At 37.9% G+C, this 18635-nt stretch overlaps 2 protein-coding genes across 3 annotated transcripts; both read right to left on the bottom strand.

Annotated features, from left to right (window-relative positions):
* Positions 1-1418: 1418 nt before the first annotated feature.
* Positions 1419-6540, bottom strand: snx24 (sorting nexin 24). 2 transcript variants are annotated; one of them, XM_079364910.1, is made up of 8 exons: positions 6436-6540; positions 6286-6361; positions 4861-4944; positions 2565-2669; positions 2280-2374; positions 2115-2144; positions 1827-1891; positions 1419-1618 (listed from the first exon to the last, which is right to left on the bottom strand). In XM_079364910.1, the coding sequence occupies exons 2-8, from the start codon at positions 6352-6354 to the stop codon at positions 1548-1550; spliced, it is 519 nt and encodes a 172-aa protein (XP_079221036.1). In that variant the 5' UTR covers positions 6355-6361; positions 6436-6540; the 3' UTR covers positions 1419-1547. The 2 variants fall into 2 exon arrangements, with proteins under 2 accessions (XP_079221036.1, XP_079221037.1); XM_079364911.1 differs by lacking the exon at positions 6286-6361 and having other exon boundaries at positions 6436-6539.
* A 1161-nt stretch (positions 6541-7701) lies between these two features.
* On the bottom strand, positions 7702-15181 carry loxa (lysyl oxidase a). The gene is made up of 7 exons (XM_079364310.1): positions 13064-15181; positions 12538-12646; positions 11937-12074; positions 10667-10823; positions 8813-8908; positions 8319-8434; positions 7702-8226 (listed from the first exon to the last, which is right to left on the bottom strand). Exons 1-7 carry the CDS (start codon positions 13671-13673, stop codon positions 8220-8222), a joined length of 1233 nt encoding a protein of 410 aa, XP_079220436.1. The 5' UTR covers positions 13674-15181; the 3' UTR covers positions 7702-8219.
* Between the last annotated feature and the right edge of the window lie 3454 nt (positions 15182-18635).

The following is an 18635-nucleotide window of genomic DNA, read 5'->3' as shown; positions in this document are numbered from 1 at the left end:
TTTTCTCATATCACCACAATGTAAAAACTGAACTTTAATATAATGTGTTTAAACTCAAATAATAATGACATTACTGGTATTAGTGTTAGATACTGACCTTTACAAAGTGTTGAAAGCCTTTTTTCTATTAATGTGATTACTGCAGACCTTTTTAATTGATGGATGTAAGAGATTGCACTTGTCTTTAACACTGCTCTGCACAAACGCGTGTGACTTACCACTGGCCCTGCCTGAAAGGGGAACTCAATTATTTTAGTTTTCAGTTTAAAGGACTTCAGAAGGACTACTCCTGAATAAATAAATATCATTGTACAAGTCCTTTGTGGCTTATAATTCAGTGTCAGTCGAGGGCTGAAGACTATACATTTGAAAGTCAAATAAAGAGCCGCTGTGGTGTCAAAAATGATTGAGCTTCACAGACATCTTTAGCCAACTCGTCAACTCTGCTTTAGCCTAGCAGCTAAAGGCTACATTAGCTGCTGTTAGCATTACGTCAAACCCAACCAGACATCCATGGTCAAACTGCATTATGGGTATTGTAGGTTTTAGGTAGAAAACAAATAATGAATTTAATAGTTCACCCTCATGAATTCTGTTTGATTTATAAACTATCATGAGTTTCACAATGCAAAAAAGGTGCAATGATAAAGCTGGTGATCATCATGACCCTTCAATAATGTGTCATTCCTCTATCTCGTTGTGCCAGCTCTTTCTTTTCCTTCTGCTCCATACAAACATCTGATACTTAGTAAATTCGGTCCACATCGCTGCCAGGACTGGCTTATAAAGCTCAAGTCATTTTTACACATGTGGCACATTAGTGTCAGCTGTGCCAGAATGCAGCATTTAAACTGTTCCCTTTGTCCAGCTGCTCTCGCTCTCAGAGGCTAAAGTAGGCGACTCAGAACAAACTCAATCACAGTGCTACAAAGGGAGTGGAAGCAGCCTGTTTGCAGGTCATGTTGGAGCTCCAGCCAGCCCCCTCTATGTTGTCATTCAGTCTAGCTGTCATGTGCATTTCATACTGGTTTGCACCCAGTAACCACACCATTAACAATACTTGGAGGTTAACAAGTTAAAACACAAACAATCAATCAATCAATCAATCAAACAAACAAACAAAAAAGAACACTGCAATAAATCTTCCCTTGATGGATCTACCTCTTATTTCAATTTAAAGTCAATCCTGTGTTTTTTTTAAACTTTAAAACCAAAGTTTTAAGCTCTTAAATTTTTTTTTTTTTTTAATTCTTATGCAAAAGTAAGTAAACGTGCAAAAAATGTGCCACATAAGGTTACGTAAAAATGCAGACAATAACTGCGCTTTAAATAACTTCTTAGGGTTCAAATCTTTTTTTCTAGAAATCTGCTCAAAGTAATTGTGCAGAGGTAAAGAGGTGTAAGTGACAGTGACTTAGTTCCAGCTATTAATCCCTTTATTTCTAATGTTTGGATGTGTATTATATGCTTTGGAATATCTCAATGAGGCTCAGTAGTGATATGAAGCACTGGTTTGTGGTGAGAAGCCCTCAGTTGACTCTGCTGCTCTACCTGGGCTGCAGATCTGGGTAGAAAACTCCGTGCACCACACCTTCAATCACGACATTTGCAAAAGAATCTGAAAGTGAAAGATGAAGAGAAAGTTTCTACAATAAAATTGTAAGATAAAATGGAAGTTAAAGCAGACGTTTTGCTTTAAAACAGATTGATACTGTAGCTGTCAAAAAAAATGTTTACATCTTTAAACAATCCAAATAGATGAATTAAATGTAAGTGAGTAAATGTGGATATTATGACAATATGCACACAAGTATTTCTGAACTCACCATGTGCAGATGGAAGCAGGAAGGGGTCTCTCAGGAACAACAGGACTGGCTGATGTGAAAGTTTACTGAAAATATCCCAAAAAGAACAAGTCAGAGGTCTAATGGCAGCAACATTGTTTGTTATAAATTAACATGATGAAGTTGATGTCACTGACAAGCAGGGTGAAGTCCACATGCAGAGCAAATAGTGACTCTTGTTTTAACTGGTTCAATATGTTGGAAGACCAACAAGAACAGACCAGATCCTTCATACAAAATATTTACTGACACATGAGAGAAACGTCTCACCTTGATTCCTCTGATTCTGTATCAAAAGACCTGAGACAGAAAAGAAAAATAACATTAACTTAGTATCCTTCCAGTAGTGGTGGGACAAATCCTCCCACAGATGAAAAAAAACCAAAAAGACACTTTAGTCTTTTATTTTATGGAAAACTTGCAGTCTGAACTCACCCACAGCTTTCTGTTTTTGGCACTGAAGGAAAATGGCGGATGTTCAGGAAATCCAGGAATATCTTTGGAAGAACCCCATTTTCCATAATTATAGTCTAAGAAAAAAGACAAAACAAAAGCAAATTACAATGTGCACAAGAAGCAGCAGTACACAACGCAAGTGACCTCCATGACTTTTCTCTGGTTGACAGTTGGATTCTCTTTAATCCCCGACATCTGTACTGAGTTGTTATGTTAGTGTTGGGTAATCAGTCCCATCAGGGAGATTAAAGTGTGTCAGAGTACCTGAAGGTAGAGCTCTAAACCATGCCTCCTTTGCTCCAAGACTTTAGGGACCCAGTTTCTCACGTGCTTTGAGGGAATCTCTGGTGGCTTTATGCTCTTCTTTAGCTGGAGGGATAAAAAAAAAAAAAAAAAAACGTCATCAAAATTTGTACTGCACATCACAAATCACATCAGAGAAAAAACTAAAGTCTTTAAAAACAGTGCTGAGCCCACAACAATAGAGTGTTGTAGGCACAAAAACAGAAAGAGACAGAGGAAATGCACACATGTCCCTTGTACTGATCACTAACCAAAATATCAGCTGATCTTAAATTGAACAGAATCTTGTGACAATCCACGGAAAAGAGGTAGGTGGATTTCACAGGATGAGTGAAAACTTTGACCTGCTGGAGGAAAATTCACCGAAATGACAGTTTTATGTTTCATCCTAGGAACTAAGAGTGTCCTTATGAAAAAAAAAATAGAACAATACATCTTGTATGTTTTAGATATATAATAGTCTTTTACAGTCTATGGTCTGGACTAAAGTCGTGGACTGACATTGCCATGCAAGAAGAAAGGAGTGGATAAATAAAAATGTACAATTATAACAGATCTGCATTTTTCTGATGTCCTGATTTATTCAAGGCATTTTAACTTAATCGTTGTCTTATTAAGTGAGTTGTGCCTGCTTGCCAATCTTGAGTCCTCTCCAACTCTTTAGGATCATATGGCTTGGATGAATAAAAAACAGCCCAGTATGCTAACCATAATCACAAGAAGGAAGTGAAGTTTGCAAACAAAACAAAAGTGGAATATAAAGCAGAACAGGAACTGATCTGAACAGCTACACCCTAAAAAATGGTGAGTGGGGTTAACCACCGTGGAGCACGCTAAAAATATATTGCTGTGTACGATTACATACAAATGTTATGTATTCATTTGTTCCTCTTTTAATGATCAATTAATGAATGTTTTCTTTTTTAAATATGCCCTATTAATTGTTTGGTCTCTAAAAGTTCAGGAGGGAATATGGAGGCCCAAACAGATCAAAAAGTATGACTGTGATTTTTTTATTTGACAGAAATGTCAAAGAGCCAGAAACAATAAGGAATAAAATTATAATTCTAAAAGGTATATTATTAGTCTTTTCAACACCCCAAATAACAGAGTAAAATCAATTTAAAACTCACTGACTCCTTCAACACCTCTCTTGAACAGGCTGTTTTTCGTGCATGTTTCATTTCCACCACCATCACCATACCCGTGCCAAAGATGTTCTCTCCATCCTGTTTCTCCCAGTCGCATTATAACCTCCATCCTCATGAAATACTTTTAAAGGCTAGTCATTTCCCACATTAAGTCCATCCTTCCCACAACCCTAGACCTGTTCCAGTTTGCATACCGAGCCAAGCCAACCGATCCACTGAGGATGTAATCTGCTCTCCAGCCGGCTCCCATCTAAACACCGAGAACTCTTCTGTCAGAATGCTGTTCATAGACTTCCACTCAGCATTTAACACCATCGTACCACAGCAGCTGATCGGGAAACTGGACCAAGTGGGCCTCAACACATCCCTCTGTAATTAGTTGCTGGACTTCCTTAATGAGAGGCCACAAGCAGAAAGGGTCGGCAGGAATATATCTCGAGCACCATCACACAAAGCAGAGGCCCCTCTGCTTTGTGTGATGGTGCTCGAGATATATTCCCCCAAGGATGTGCGCTCAGTCCCCTGCTCTTCACCCTGCTGACCCATGACTGAACGACAAACCTTCAGCACCAATCACTTTGTAAAGTTTACATATGATACAACTGTAGTGGGTCTCATTTCTAACAATGATGAGAAAAACTAATCAGAAAAATCATTGGTTTCTCATTCCTGCCCACCCTGGCCCCCTCAGCTCTAGATGCTGAACCTCGCCCCCCCATCCTGGAGCAGTACTCTCTCTCTCTGCCCCCATTCCAAAAAAGGAAACCAAAAGCACAGGACACGTTTACACTAATGCCACGTTATAAGACTCTCCCTCATCAGCAGTGCAGAAGCATCAGTCACTTAAAAAAAAAAAAAGACTTTCAAAATAAATTGTTTTTCCTCCCGCTAAGTGCCTTATATTTATTTATATTAATCCATTGAAACTTTTTTTTTTTTTTTTGATTCTTCTGTATGTCCAGCACATGTTGAAATACTGACAATAAAGATCACTTTACCCTAATCATGATGAAGCGTCTTAAGGTTCAGGACTTAGAATGTGAACTCATATAAAAGGAGAACTTTGTTAATATTAAAAACTTTACATCTTAAAAGGGAAAACCCACCATTTTATGCAAAGCATGGAATTCACTGTAGCGTTTCTCAACATTATGCTGTCTGCCATTCATCAGCACATCGATCTTAAAGACCTGGAAAAAAAAAAAAAGAGACAAACAAGTTGTGAAACAAGTTGATTCATCATATGAGTCTAATAGCCACACAAGTGTCCCCTCCTCGAGCCTCTTTAGTTCAGTTTGATTCTATGTCAGAGAGGAAACATCTGTAGCTTCTGTCAAGGATAAAAAGAACATCCTTTAACAGACTTTTACTTCCCTTACTCTGCTGGATTCTTCCTTAAATGTTGCTGATAAGGCACATACATTGCTGTTCTAGTCAGTATTGTGAAAAATAAGGAAATTCACTCTTCAATGACGGCTGGATGGTTAACCCAATTCTTGTGACATGGTGACAAACACAGTGACTGCACGTCCCAAGACAGAGGAGCAACAGACTTAACAGCCTGGAAAAGTCTAGAGTGTTTTCAACGAGTCAAAAACACATCAATAACATGCCGTCTAAAATGTTAGCTAACAGGACATGGATAGTATTTGCATAAAAAACATTATTTTACAAAACATGATTTTTTAATATGAATGAGCAAATCAGGTATCTGCCATTGTAAAACAACCTGTGTCATTATTCACACTCACTGTCAGTGATATTGATTTGGTCGGAGCAGGCTGCTGACTCAGCTTCTATGAGTTTATTTCTATGTTCAAAGAAGTTGTTGAACATTATTGAAGCTTTTTCTGGCCCAAAGTCTGATTGAGGGATTCAAACAACCTTCACAAATGCATTTTAAACACGGAGCTGCTGATAGAAGCCAGTTTTCTTCACTTGTTTTATGTTCACTTAGCATAAAAATGAAAATAAATATAAAACATCTTGAATCTTGGGCTCCAAGACAATGGGACTTTTCCTGGATAAATAAAGGTTAAATAAATAAAAAAAAATATAAGAGTCCCTGTTTGATGTACTGCTCTGAAGCTAAATATTTAGGATTTTAAAGGATTTTGTTTTTCCACACACTTTGAACTTTCTTGAATCGTCAGATAAATGTGTGAATGACAGCCAGCTGGATGGATCTCTGCTCTATGAAGTGTGTTTCTTTAGCTTTTATCAGACAGGAACATCCAAATCTTTGTACATATTTAAACAAGGTTGACGTAAGACCGTTTTTTTTAATTAACGTGAATAATTTCTCAAATGATAACATGTTTACAATGGATTAAGAAAACAAGGAGGGATCAGAGGTAAACAGGGAAACACACAAAAACACATTATTTCAACAGGTACTTTCACTATGCCTGTTCTTCGATGTTTAGTAAAAAAAACATGTTAAAAAATCTTCTTATTCAACATTACCGACATGTGAGTGAAAGCTGACGACAGACACACACAGAGGTTATTATTATGATTGAGCAGCTCACCGTGTAACCTTTCTCCAGCGAGCTGTTTTCTGAACGAAACGACGGGATCGACACTCGGACCGGATGCATTTTGACTCTAAAATGTAATAATTCACAAGGTAATGTTTTGGATCCTATGAGACTTACACATACATGTACACATACACTCACACTGCTGGTGGTTTACTCCTCCAGTGGGCATTCAGATAAAAATCACAGAATTCAAACCGAACACACTAAACAGATTGTCAGTAGCGCCCCCTTGTGGTGTGGAGGAGGATACTGCACATGATCAGATTGTGATGTGTTGCCTTTTGTTGAGCAAGAAACCTGATGCTCCGGAAAAAATGAGAGACCAAAGTTTTGATTATCTAACAGATAAATAAATACATCATTTTTTGGAAAAAGATACATTCATACATTCATATAAACACATTTTGTAAAAAAGAATACAGAGTCATGCCTGGAAAAATCAGAATATTGTAAATAACTTGACATGCTTAAATATCTATCCTGTCGCAACAACAAAAACGTTTTTTAAAGAGGAATTTAAGATTTTTCCTTCTTTTCATCTGTTTTTATTAAATCATTATTATTTGACATATCACCAGACAATGCATCTGGCTCTCTAAAAGGCGCTGCTATCATTACTTCTTATTAGACCACATCAGTTCTTGGATATCCAAAGGGCATCTAAGTATGATTTTTCTGATAATTGTCACCTTGTGGTCACCATTGTCAGGAGGGGTTAGGGTTGGGATTTTGAGATCTTAGGTACTGTTCTTCCCTTATCTCCATACTGTTTGTATTTTAGGCAGTAAGTCTGAGAGTACCAATAGGCCAGTTATCTCTCGCCTTTGGGTGTTAGGCTGCCTCTGATTAAAAGACTGATACTTTTTAACTGAAAGGAGCAAAGGCCAGCTTGCCTCATGAAGGAATTATGGTTGGTAGGTACCTTGATATGCTTAATATGGAAAAGCAGCAAGTTACCTAAAAGACTTTGTCAAAGGTCTTTAGTGGGCCCTGGGATATTGTCAGATCTCTAGTTAGAGAGCTGCACTGTTTCTTATGTGGATTATTGTGTCTCTGACAGAAAATTATAGATAAGATGTGTCTACTTCAGGTGTCCAAAAAAATAGGTCTTGCATACATACTTATGTTGCTGTGGATTTGCTGCATGGTGCTTTTTAATTTTCTTGTGAAGTAAGAGTGTTACTATGCAGATCGAAACCTGCAAAAACAGTTCCAACTCTTCGCTTGAAACTGCAACCATGTAGAGTGTTAACTCGGAGCGTACTTTAAATCAGTCGACTCAGATGTCGTGACCCAAATGGAGCTGAACATTGCACAGCATATCATCATCATTTGCATTCTCCTGTTTGACATAGTGTTTGTGTTTATTTTAGTCATCCAATAAAAAGAAACAGAACAGTGAAGTCACTTACACTGATCAGTACACGATCAATATCCAAACTTTTTTATTTCCACCCAAGCTTTTGAGCAAAGCAAGTTTCTCCTGTTGCTTATAAATATAACAAACATTTTCAATACTTTAGAAATACTGATACAACTGACTTAACAATGAGGGAGAGCTGGTTTAAATGTGTGTTCGGCTACTAAAGGATTCTATTTCCATGATTTTGTTGGGAGAAAAACTGAGGAATACAGTACAATGGAACAAAGCAGGAAAGTAAACAATATAGAGGAGATATGGAAGAGGAATATTCTTATTAGAAAGATGAGAAAAGGATATAAGATCTGCTTTCACACACAAGAAAGAAAAATTAAACACTATCTGGCACTGCAGCAGATAATTCCTACTTTTTTTATTGGTAGTATTTTAAATTCTAACATGTTTATCTAACCATGAAAGATTGAATGATTTTTTGATACACTTTCATATGAAGTCCTCTTCGTTGTCATTTATAGAACATGCTGTGCATGACTGTCATGTCTTAATACCTGCAATAAAAACAGAGAAGAAAATAAAACACATTGGTTATTTGACTGAGGAAAATCACATAAACATTTGTCTAGTGAGATATGATACTTACGGTGACATGTGACAACCAGACAAATAGGCGTAGCTGCCAGTGTAGCGAACCTCACAGCGCACAATGTTGTTGCTGTAGTCACTTTCTGGGACGTGATAGTGCGGATTTACACTGATCTGTAGAGAACAACAACAAAGAACACATCAATAAACAGAATTGTAAAATTCAAGGTTCATGAATCAATGCTAAATAAACAGAATACAGTTTAATTTAATGTTATAAATGTTTTATAGATCTACTTTAGTAAAAAAGTTCCATTTTACACTCTGTTGTTGAACATGCTACAAATGGAGCACAGTTAGGGGGCTGCCCTAAGCGGGCACTCCTAAGCTAGTAGAAGGGTTCAGTGCCTTATGGAACTGGGACTTGAACCAACAACCCTTAAGTCCTTTACAGACTGAGCTATGGCTGCTACTTTTATTCCATACAAGTGTAATGTTTCTCAAGAAGTTGTGTTCCAGGAAGAAGCCAAATGTCTGGTGTTTTTGACAAACCTTGAGGACGTAGTTTCCAGGTTTCACATCTGTGATGTCGATCCACTGACAGTCGATGTCTGCGTTGTAGGTATCATAACATCCTGGACTCAGACCCTGCATAATGGACAGCATCCATGTAAAACACTGTATAACTTAAAAACAACAACTTCTGATTTTACTATAAATGGCTCTCTCACTTAAGCAACAGTAAATGTTACTTTGAAGATTAAACATTTTGTTTTATTACAGAATAATATCTAAAAGTTCAAAATTCAAAAGAGCAACAACTTTTTATACATTTAGTTCAATGTAAGATGGAATGCTTTTTTTTTCATTTAAAAAGGTGAAAAACCTGAAAGGTGGACAGTATCAGCCTTCTGACAACTTATGCAAAAGGGAAGTGTTTGAGTTGTTTTCAGAAAGAAAAGAACACCTGTTTTCTTAGTTACTCTCTCCTGTATGAACAAATGTCTCAAAACTAGATCTTTCCATGAAGGCAAATAATAAAACTTGTTATTCTCCATTTTGGTCTGACTGTTGCTCCTAAATGGAGAAAGTCTGACTTTGTTTGCCTAAGGCCACTGAAGAAGGGCTTTGCCAGAAACATCTGTTGCAATAAAAAGAATGGATATTTAAGATGATTGTGCGCTGTCCTGATATACTTTTGATATTTTTTTGTTTGAGGATTCAGCCCCCCATACACACTATGTTACTGCACCTAAATAAAACAAAACCACATTAACACATGAAAAGGCAACATCATTTAAATTCTGATTATAGGTCTTTCTTGGGATCTGGATCTCGGTTTAGCCATCAATATAAATATTTATTGTGCAACTCTTGCTGCTGATGACAAATTATTCATGGCTGATTTGAATTTAGAAGAGTCATGGTTCTGGTATTACACATGTTGGCTCTCTGTCATGAGGCGCTTTCACAGAACTGAGCAGACATTAATATATCATTAACACTAGTGTGTCTACTGTGAAAAACAAAAAACATCTGCTGGGAATAAGGCTAATTCTCTGTCCTCAGGATGCTTGTACTAAAACTGTCATGGATGATAAGGACTTTAAAAAACTAATTCTTCACCAACATTTAAGCTCTATAAGGTTAATGTTGCAAAGTTTTTATAGCTAAAACTGACATATTTACACATCCGGCTGACACAGAGCAACATAAGTTTTTTTTTCTATAGCTGAGTCTCTGGCCAACTTTTGAACGCATGTCCCAATATTCATTCTCCTTTAAACTCTCTAAGTTAACATCATTCAAGAAAAGCTGGCTTTAAAGTAGCTAAAGTTTCCGATAGGTTTACCTGTCTGATGTCGAGCATTGAAGGGATACTTCACCCATTTACATGAAGCTGTGTATCATTAGAAACATGGTACTAGTGTTGAATGGTCGTGAATCCAACCCTCATTTTGCCCTGAGACGAGAAAAATATGTTTTTCTTTGCCTGGAAGTTTTCTTCATGTGATGCAATATGACGCTTTTTGCATCACATGAAGAAAACTTTCAAGCAAAGAAACAAACAAATTCAACACTACTACCATGTTTCTAATGATACACAGCTTCATGCAAATGGGTGAAGTATCCCTTTAAGCAGGTAGCATAAAGCTCCTCACTGTGGCAGATAAAATGCAAATGTGAGCAATACACAACAGTAAAGTTTTGGACTGTAAGACCAAAGAGCCGAAAGAAGGTAAACCTGGAGCTCTGGAGAACTGCCAAGTCAGATGATAAATCTCTGTGTTGGTCAAAATGAGTTATCCTTTTTTACAATCAAATAGTAATAATATTAATAACATGTGAATAAGATTTGCTTCAAAATCTGAAACAAAGGCAAGTCAACAGTTGTATATTTGACACCTGGGTATGTGCTGTGCAGGCAAATCTGCGGTAGTAGCCATAGTCACAGGATGTGTCCTCCAGACAGAAGCTGGCCTTGTGGCCCTCGGCCACCGAGTGATGAGTGCTGGAATCCAGCAGTTCATAGTGGCTGAACTCGTCCATGCTGTGGAAGTGCCTGTGGATAAGCAGCAACAGTGCTCAGCAACATTTTTAATACAAACCGAGTGAGCTTGACGTTGGTGCAGTTTTTTTAAAAACGCATTTTGTTGGACATTTCCAATCTGTGCTCAATCAGATGACTGCTGGTCACTGAGACTCAATCCATAACAGGTTTTCGTTTCACTAATGTTTATGTTTATACAACTGTGTCTGATTTAAATGTATTATCTTGATGATTACGTTTGTTTAATGCAGCAGAAACTGTCTGGACTTTTACATAAGAGGACTTTCAAAACAGTGACTACAAATCCTATACAGTCCATTGGGTCTCTGCCAGATGTGCTCTATCTTGGGCTTCAGCACAGTGTCCTGGTTTATTTAACAACATAACTATGGGCTGAGGTAGTTTCTTTAGAAACAGAGAAAACTATACAGTTTGCCCAAAGCACAATAAAGGAACACAATTACCAGACATTTTCATTTGTGGCTCATTACCACCATCACACATCTTGATTTTCCAAAGTCTAGCTTTACGGCTGTAAATAATACAAATTAACAGGTCATATTAAGTTCACTTGTATTAAGTTTTGCTATTTCATGCTGTGACTGTAAAAATAGAAAAGCCTAAAGACACCACAAAACTAAAATGTTGGTTTGATGTGGAAATCTGTACAAAGCCTCAAACAGAAACTTAAAGTAGCACACATTTTGGGGGAGCTGGGCCAGCAGTACCTCATATACTCAGTGTGATAGACAAATACTGCTGTGGCGTATATAGTTTTAAAACAAAGACTTAATGTTTGAATTTCCCTCGGGATCAATAAAGTATCTATCTATCTATCTATCTATCTATCTATCTATCTATCTATCTATCTATCTATCTATCTATCTATCTATCTATCTATCTATCTATCTTAATGTGTAACTAGTGAACAAAAACAAACCTGTGTTGTTTTTGTTCACTAGTTACACATTAAGTCTTTTTTAAATTTGTTTTTTTTTTAAAAAGGCATGAAAGCTTTGGTGCAAACATCTCTAAATGATGCGAGTGAGAATAAATGATGCAGAAAGACTTTCTCTCCCTTCATGGTGGTGAGGTGGACAGTCACATACGTGACATTATACTCACTGGTGACAACTGTGCCACTCCCAGGAGTAACGTGGCCTGCTGGGGAGGAAGTCTGCAGTCCCCTGGTTCTTCACTCTCTGAGGAAACCTCAGCAGCATACGGGTATCATAGTCTCTAATGTCACCTCTATAGGCAGAGCTGCCGACACAAACAGAGAGAGGAGTAAAAATTTGCAGAAAAAAATAAAAACACAGTTTATATATGGACACAATGACATCACTGAGTTAGTTTTTCCTGCTGATTCCCCTCCTCTGGCTGCAGCAGTGTTTCACTCTCTGTACAAATGGTGGGTGGAAAAATAATTTAAAGGCAGGAGGTTGTTTGGGTTAGTGTTCAATAATGTGTTTACCATTTAGGCTTTCTCTCCTTCAGCACACTATGATTAAACTCTGCAGAAATCCACCACTCCACCCCATCAGCGGCAGGATTTGGTTAATTTTACCTCATCCCATGGTTCCACTTCTTAGCCCTCTCACCCACCAACACTTAAGGTGGTTGTTATGGCTCAGAGCTCTCTGAATCACACACAGACTTGGCGGCAACTCTGTCTCCTTTCTCTCTCTCTCTCTCTCTCTCTCTCTCTCTCTCTCTGCTGTTCTACCTTGACAGACAGTTTTCCTCAGCTGCACATCTAAGGTTGTACATTGGGACTCTCTGGGCGTAAGCTGAGGCTTGGATGTAGTATGGGTCTGGTACCAGATCAGGCAGACCTAAATCAACAATACAAAACAGTGGTGAACTTAGTGTGACAGAAATGTATACATGTAACACAAAACCTAGCAGAGATGATCAAATTGACGGTTATTACTTCATTGTTCACATACAAATACATAGATTCACCGATATCTAAAGACAATGGTCAGTAATTAAACATTATTGGATTCATTTGAACTGCAATTGCAAATATTTTCACAGCACTACAGGAAGTGAGCGTCATAAAAATCACTTTATAACTCTGTATAAACAGTTAGCCTTGTGCTCTTTTGCACATTACTTTTTTAGAGATACACAACTGTTGTTACTTACTTTTTGATATGATCAAGCCGAGATACCACATTAACAGTCATGTATATCATTCGTTGTTTTGAGAGTTGTTTTTTTTGGCAGATCACTTTCTCCTCTCTTACCGTACTGATGATACCTTGTGCCATATCCGGGTCTCGATCTCGGCCTGGGTCTCTCGTAGACGTCATAATGATTGTAATACGGGTTATCCCTGTCAGTGGATTTGTAGGGGTCGTAGGGATCGTCACCCATCATCGTGTCTTCTCTCCGGGGCACAGGCGGACTGACAGTGACCTTTTCCTGGGTCTCATTGGCTCTTCTCTTTGTCTCATTGTGCAGCTCGTGCTGATGCTGGCGATGCTCGTGTCCTCTGAAGAGCCGTTGGATCGGAGATGGGAGGCCACGGGAATTCTGCGGGCTAGACGCCGACTGAGGAGGCTGCTGCTGACCAGAGGTGTCCGGATTTCTCGTGTCCCCATCGCGAATGATGGTGACAGGTTGCGCGTGCACTTGTTCTTTTGGCGCTCCTCTCCTCCTCGCAGGCTGATACTCCGATCCCTGGCTCAAAATGCTAAAAATCTTGCCATTGTGTGACCATTGTAGCGTCTGCCGGAGAGCTGCTCTTTGTTGTGTCCCCGGTTCACTCTGAGACTGTGCAGGTTGCAGAATAAAAACAAAAAAACAGACGCACGCATATGCGTAAAGACGCGTGCCAAATTTGCGTAATCCCATTATTAACTCATTCAAAGCAGATTGAATGTAACACAAGAGATATTTCAAGTGAGCAGTGTTCTCCAGTTGTCTTTCACTCAAAAATCCCTCATCTCTATTTGAAGGATTTTCAGTGAGCAGAGAAGAAAAGCGAAGTTTGGATGTATCCGTCTAAACTCATATCGCTCTGCTGCAGCAGCCTGCAGATGCATTCAGTGAGATGATGATGATGGGGGAGGAGGTGGAGTTCTGCTTTTGTAGTTTCTGAATCTGTTACACAAGTCTACTGCTGGTGCTCATATAACCAGTGGAGGGATACTGATGTCTGATCATACCCAGCCAAGTATGTTTGATAACTGTTCACCCTGAACGCTCTGACCGCTTAAAAGATGGTCAGTGTGTGTCATCAACAATCAGTGAAACTTCTTCCTCACTAACAACAAATCCTAAAATATACATCGCAAACCCTCTTGCAAAAGCATTCCCACTGAATAAAATGACCCCTAAACTACAGTATATTCCTTCACATCTTCTCTTTCTGTCAAATCAACAGTCTCATGATAAATGGCCTTTCCCTTGACTGTTGGATGAACTCCTGACCAAATTGCAACACACTTTTCCAGACGCCTCTGCACTCTAAATTCTCATAGAAGGATCTACAAAATCTAAACATGACTCTTTGATTGCCCTGCAACATTAAACATCTCCCACAAACCTCTTCTGCCTGATTTGTAGATTTGCTGACAAGTTGAAAGTCTCATCACATGCATCTAAGTCATTCTTTAGGAAGTCATATTTACCGTAGTCTATTCTGAGCAACAAAATAAATGAGGCTATGTCTGTATTATAGTATGGTGACCCCACACTCCCACCCTGTGAAGTCATTTGCTGCAGCCACTGCAATCAATGCCCTGCTGCTGTTAACACTCCTGCTTTAATGCATAGTTTGGGAAACTTAATCCAAGGTTTGCATTTTCTTCAGTCCAACAAACCGGGAAATTCTTTCTTGTATCTACACAAGCAACCGCAGAGGCTGCTGCTAAACCTCAGCAAATGGTCACAAGGGATTTACAGTTTCTCAGATCACAAAGTTCTATAAAAGTATGAAAGTTTAGCCAAGTGATTTAAAAGAAAAAATAAAATAACCCAAAGTCCAAAAGAGACAAATAATGTGCTTAACAGGCTCTGAGGTTTGATTCTAAATAAAGCTACAGATAATTGAAAAGGGAAGGCTGTTCCTTGTATAAACACAAAGAGAAACAACTCAAATAAAATTTCCTTTAGAACCATTTAAAGATCTATTATGGTCTTCTACTTTGCATAGCAAGGGAGCAGCAATGAAAAGGATTGTTTTCTTGTTAGCACGGAGGTAGTTATTTTGGAGAGGGGGAAAATAGTCAATCTCCCCATTCTTGTATTATTTCTTCAGATAGTGTTTCTTGAGATGGATTTTTGTCTAGAATGATGTGCTGTCAAATCTAAGAAAAGTAACTGGTGTAATCCCTGAGCAAAACACTGAAGGGATTCATGTCACTTGCCACCTCGGTTCTATAATGACAGTCATAGTCATATAACTTCAGAAGCTTGGTGCAGAAGACCTCGTTTGGAAGCAGTGTATTGGTTACAATGAGGGATGGTTGAGCTCCGGTTTGCACTTATGCTTTTGGTCCTCTGGTTAAAATTGGAAAAACATACAACTTCAAGCCTGTATCGGATAAAAAAAGAATAGCTTCAAAACTTTTGGAAATCTAAAAACTTCTTTTTTGGAAGAGAGTTGGATGAGGAGATTGATATCACTCATGCAGATGGTATTCATCTTTTAACTAAAGGCCAGATAGTCAATTGCCGGATTTCCCATAATATGAAACATGTTGTGGAACATTGTAGCCCTTGTCAAATTAAAATACGCCCCCTCCGCTCCTTTCAAAAGTTAGAATTAATGAGCTGACTCCAAAAATGTCTCCAACTATTTCTAATGAATGAGTTGACATTCACTACTATCTTAACTTATTGAACACTTTGATTAACCAACCCCTGATGTGTGAAAGTAGGTAGGGTTTCAACTTTTGTCACTCTCTTAAAAAAAATAAAGATACGAGACGACACCATAAACAACTATGAGGACAAACTGAGCACAAGCGTGTGCCATTATCCTCATTTGAACAATTCTCACGTGTAACTACTCTCCATAACGACTGCCTTAACCCTAGTGTTTTAGTGTGGTCATCCACAACAGCTTTAAATACTTCTGTTTCAGCTGTGGTGGGATGACAAATAAACTATTCTCAGCAACTCCAAAAAGCTTGGGAAACATACATCCTCAATCACCCTGTATGTGTGATGAGATTCTAGAAACACAATTAATAGCTTTGTCTGTGTGTTTTGCAAAGTTTTACATATTTTATTTGACAGAGTACCAGTCGTCATGCAGTGTTTCTTTCAGGACAAAAAAAAAGCACTAACTTCTTTACACCAATCAAAGTTTAACATGTGAATTTATGTGAATAAAGTTCATCTTAAACTTAAAGGGCTTTGCATTGATTTTCAAAACTTTATCGAGTGCTGTAAAGTTTTGTTGTTAGCAAAGTGTTTCTCACCATGTGCATGGACTTGAGTTCTCACAGATGGGTCATTTTCCTGCTCATAAATCTCTTGCAAAGCCTATTCTTATTGCATTTGGGTGCTTAATGTTGAAACCTGTTTCTTGATAGTTTTTTTTCTCTCTATCCTTTTATTTAGCAGTCTTTGCACATTATGACCTCCTGTTCGAATTTTAGAACAGCAAACAATGATATTTGATGATATAGGGTGCATACTGCATGCTTGCTCTGCTTCAAATCTCACTAAACTATTTGCCTCTGAGACTTATTTCTAATCATTTGGAGCTTCCTGTGTAGCCATCAGGCATTCAGATAAGGAATAGAGGGACTACAGTCAATATTGTTTTTAGGCTGACTAGCAAAAATTGGTTGTGGAGTTGATCAACAACATTTATAATTGAAATTGTTTGGTGCATTAATATGCAGATATCTGTTTAGGGAATGTATAGAAACTACATTTCTTTAAGATGATTGCCTACATGTAGTTTAAGGACTGTAGGGTTATTGAAGTCTTCACTTTTTACTCTCTATCGGGACTGTTTTTCTGCATACAATCAATTCTGGCAAAAACATCTAGACAATACAACTGTGACTACAAAAAGATATATACTAGCACTGTTTCTTGTCCTTCCTCTCCAGATTCTGTATTCATCTGTAGAATCTGATTACAGATAGACTACTGTGCCTTTATCGGGGTTACAGGCTGCCATGATAGCAACATTTCAATGATGGGTTAAAGAACCCTAAAGCACACCCTGCTTTTTGTCTCTCTTTCATGTTAAAGGGGCAGCTAAAAGTGTCTCTTCCTGCTGGCCAATGGAAAAGCAATACGTTTAAGTGTCTCTTTAAACAACAAGCTATACTTCCACAAGTTATACTTTGTCGATGCAAGAAAATGTGCTATCTAATGTGCATGCAAGGGATTAAAAGGATATTGCCATAATTATGGTGTTAGAAAATTTTGACTTACGTAGTCTTTTCATTTGTTATGGAGAAACCCTTAAAAACTGTCATGATGAGTCATTCAACATGAACCTTTAAGAATTCACTGAAAATCCAATTTGCCGAAACAAAAAAGGTAAAAGGAAAAATAAAAGATCTGGGTGGTCCGAAAACATGTTAAAGTCTGACACTGACTTCTCTTTGAATTGTAAAGTAAACAGACGAAATCATGCTATAAATTACAGTTAACCCATTGTATTGTTCTTGGATAATGAAGGGTATGCTTTTTCTCACAGTCACATGATTGAATTTTTAGCCCTGTGTATTCAGTGAGGGCGATCAGAGCCAGCAGGAGTTCTGAAAATGTATCCTTCCTGCAGATATATCTGAGTCAAAGATGAGTGGAAACATTTGATACAGACACAGAAGAAGGATACGAACAGCCAAAAAAGGAAACAGATTTTTGAGACTCTGTAATTGTTGTGTAATAACAGTTTTGACCAATGAAGTTACTCCAAACTGAATTACAGCAGCATAAAATAAATGAGGAAGATTTGTTTTTATTAATTGATTTGAGAAAAAAAAATCAGAAATGTTGTGTCAAAAGTTGGGGAAAAAATTGAAATACCTTTTTGAAATAAAAAATATTATTCTATTTCAACTTTTCTGTATTTGGAGTTTTTTTCCCAATACCTTTTTTTGGTTGATATTTTAACCTCATTCTCAATATTTTGACTTTTCTCTTGATGTGCATAATAAAACATTGTCTTCTTCCTTTTAATATTTACTTCTATTATTTCTATATAATTGTGTTTTTTCTTTGAAAATGACTAACATACATACTTGTGATACTGCATACCAAAACGTCCACTAGGGAGTGGAAACTATGTTAGCTCCTCGGTTGACTCTTTTTTTCTTCCCTGGAAACCCAGACAGGCAGTCAGAACCAGCTGTACTGGGTCACTGATGTTTTTCCCTCGTAATTCATCAAACTCTCTTCATGCCGAGTCCTTTTTCACTCCAGTGAGGGCAGCACAGTGTTCCCTTGCACAGCTTAAAGACACATCTGCAAAGAATTAGCCAAGCTCTTTTCTCCACGTTGCTGGAATTCACCCCTATTCCTGACTCAATTGAACTGAAAGAATTTTAATACATCAACGTCCTAGTTGGAGAATTAGGAGGGAAAGTTATGACGAGGCCTCCTGCATGAGACTTGTCCTTGAGTCAAGAGGGAAAAGTTTCTCATCTGGTTATGACGCTAAATTTACCATAAAACCAACACCAATTTTTTGGTGCAGTCACTGAGACAACATCAGTGACTTTTGCTATTTTACTTGAGACATGAGGTCTACAGTTTTTTAAACATCAATTGTCTACATCTCTGCTCCTGTTGCATTACTTTTTCTTCATAGATTTAAACTCTTGTCTTTCTTGTGTGCTG

The sequence above is a fragment of the Symphodus melops genome, assembly GCF_947650265.1.
Source record: "Symphodus melops genome assembly, chromosome: 16".
Classification (NCBI taxonomy): domain Eukaryota; kingdom Metazoa; phylum Chordata; class Actinopteri; order Labriformes; family Labridae; genus Symphodus; species Symphodus melops.
Note: the sequence above shows the minus strand (reverse complement) of the source record. Positions and strands in the feature narration are given on the sequence as shown.

Excerpts from the sequence above, each read along its gene's own strand:
- snx24 (XM_079364910.1), bottom strand. The coding sequence starts at position 6,354 with ATGCATCCGGTCCGAGTGTCGATCCCGTCGTTTCGTTCAGAAAACAGC. Across the intron at positions 1,892-2,114 it reads ACAGAATCAGAGGAATCAAG|TAAACTTTCACATCAGCCAG; the intron begins GTGAGACGTTTC and ends GGATATTTTCAG. Across the intron at positions 1,619-1,826 it reads CCTGCTTCCATCTGCACATG|ATTCTTTTGCAAATGTCGTG; the intron begins GTGAGTTCAGAA and ends TTTCACTTTCAG.
- loxa (XM_079364310.1), bottom strand. The coding sequence starts at position 13,673 with ATGGGATTACGCAAATTTGGCACGCGTCTTTACGCATATGCGTGCGTC. Across the intron at positions 10,824-11,936 it reads GAGTGGCACAGTTGTCACCA|GCACTTCCACAGCATGGACG; the intron begins GTGAGTATAATG and ends GCTTATCCACAG. Across the intron at positions 8,909-10,666 it reads CCTGCACAGCACATACCCAG|GGTCTGAGTCCAGGATGTTA; the intron begins GTGTCAAATATA and ends TCCATTATGCAG.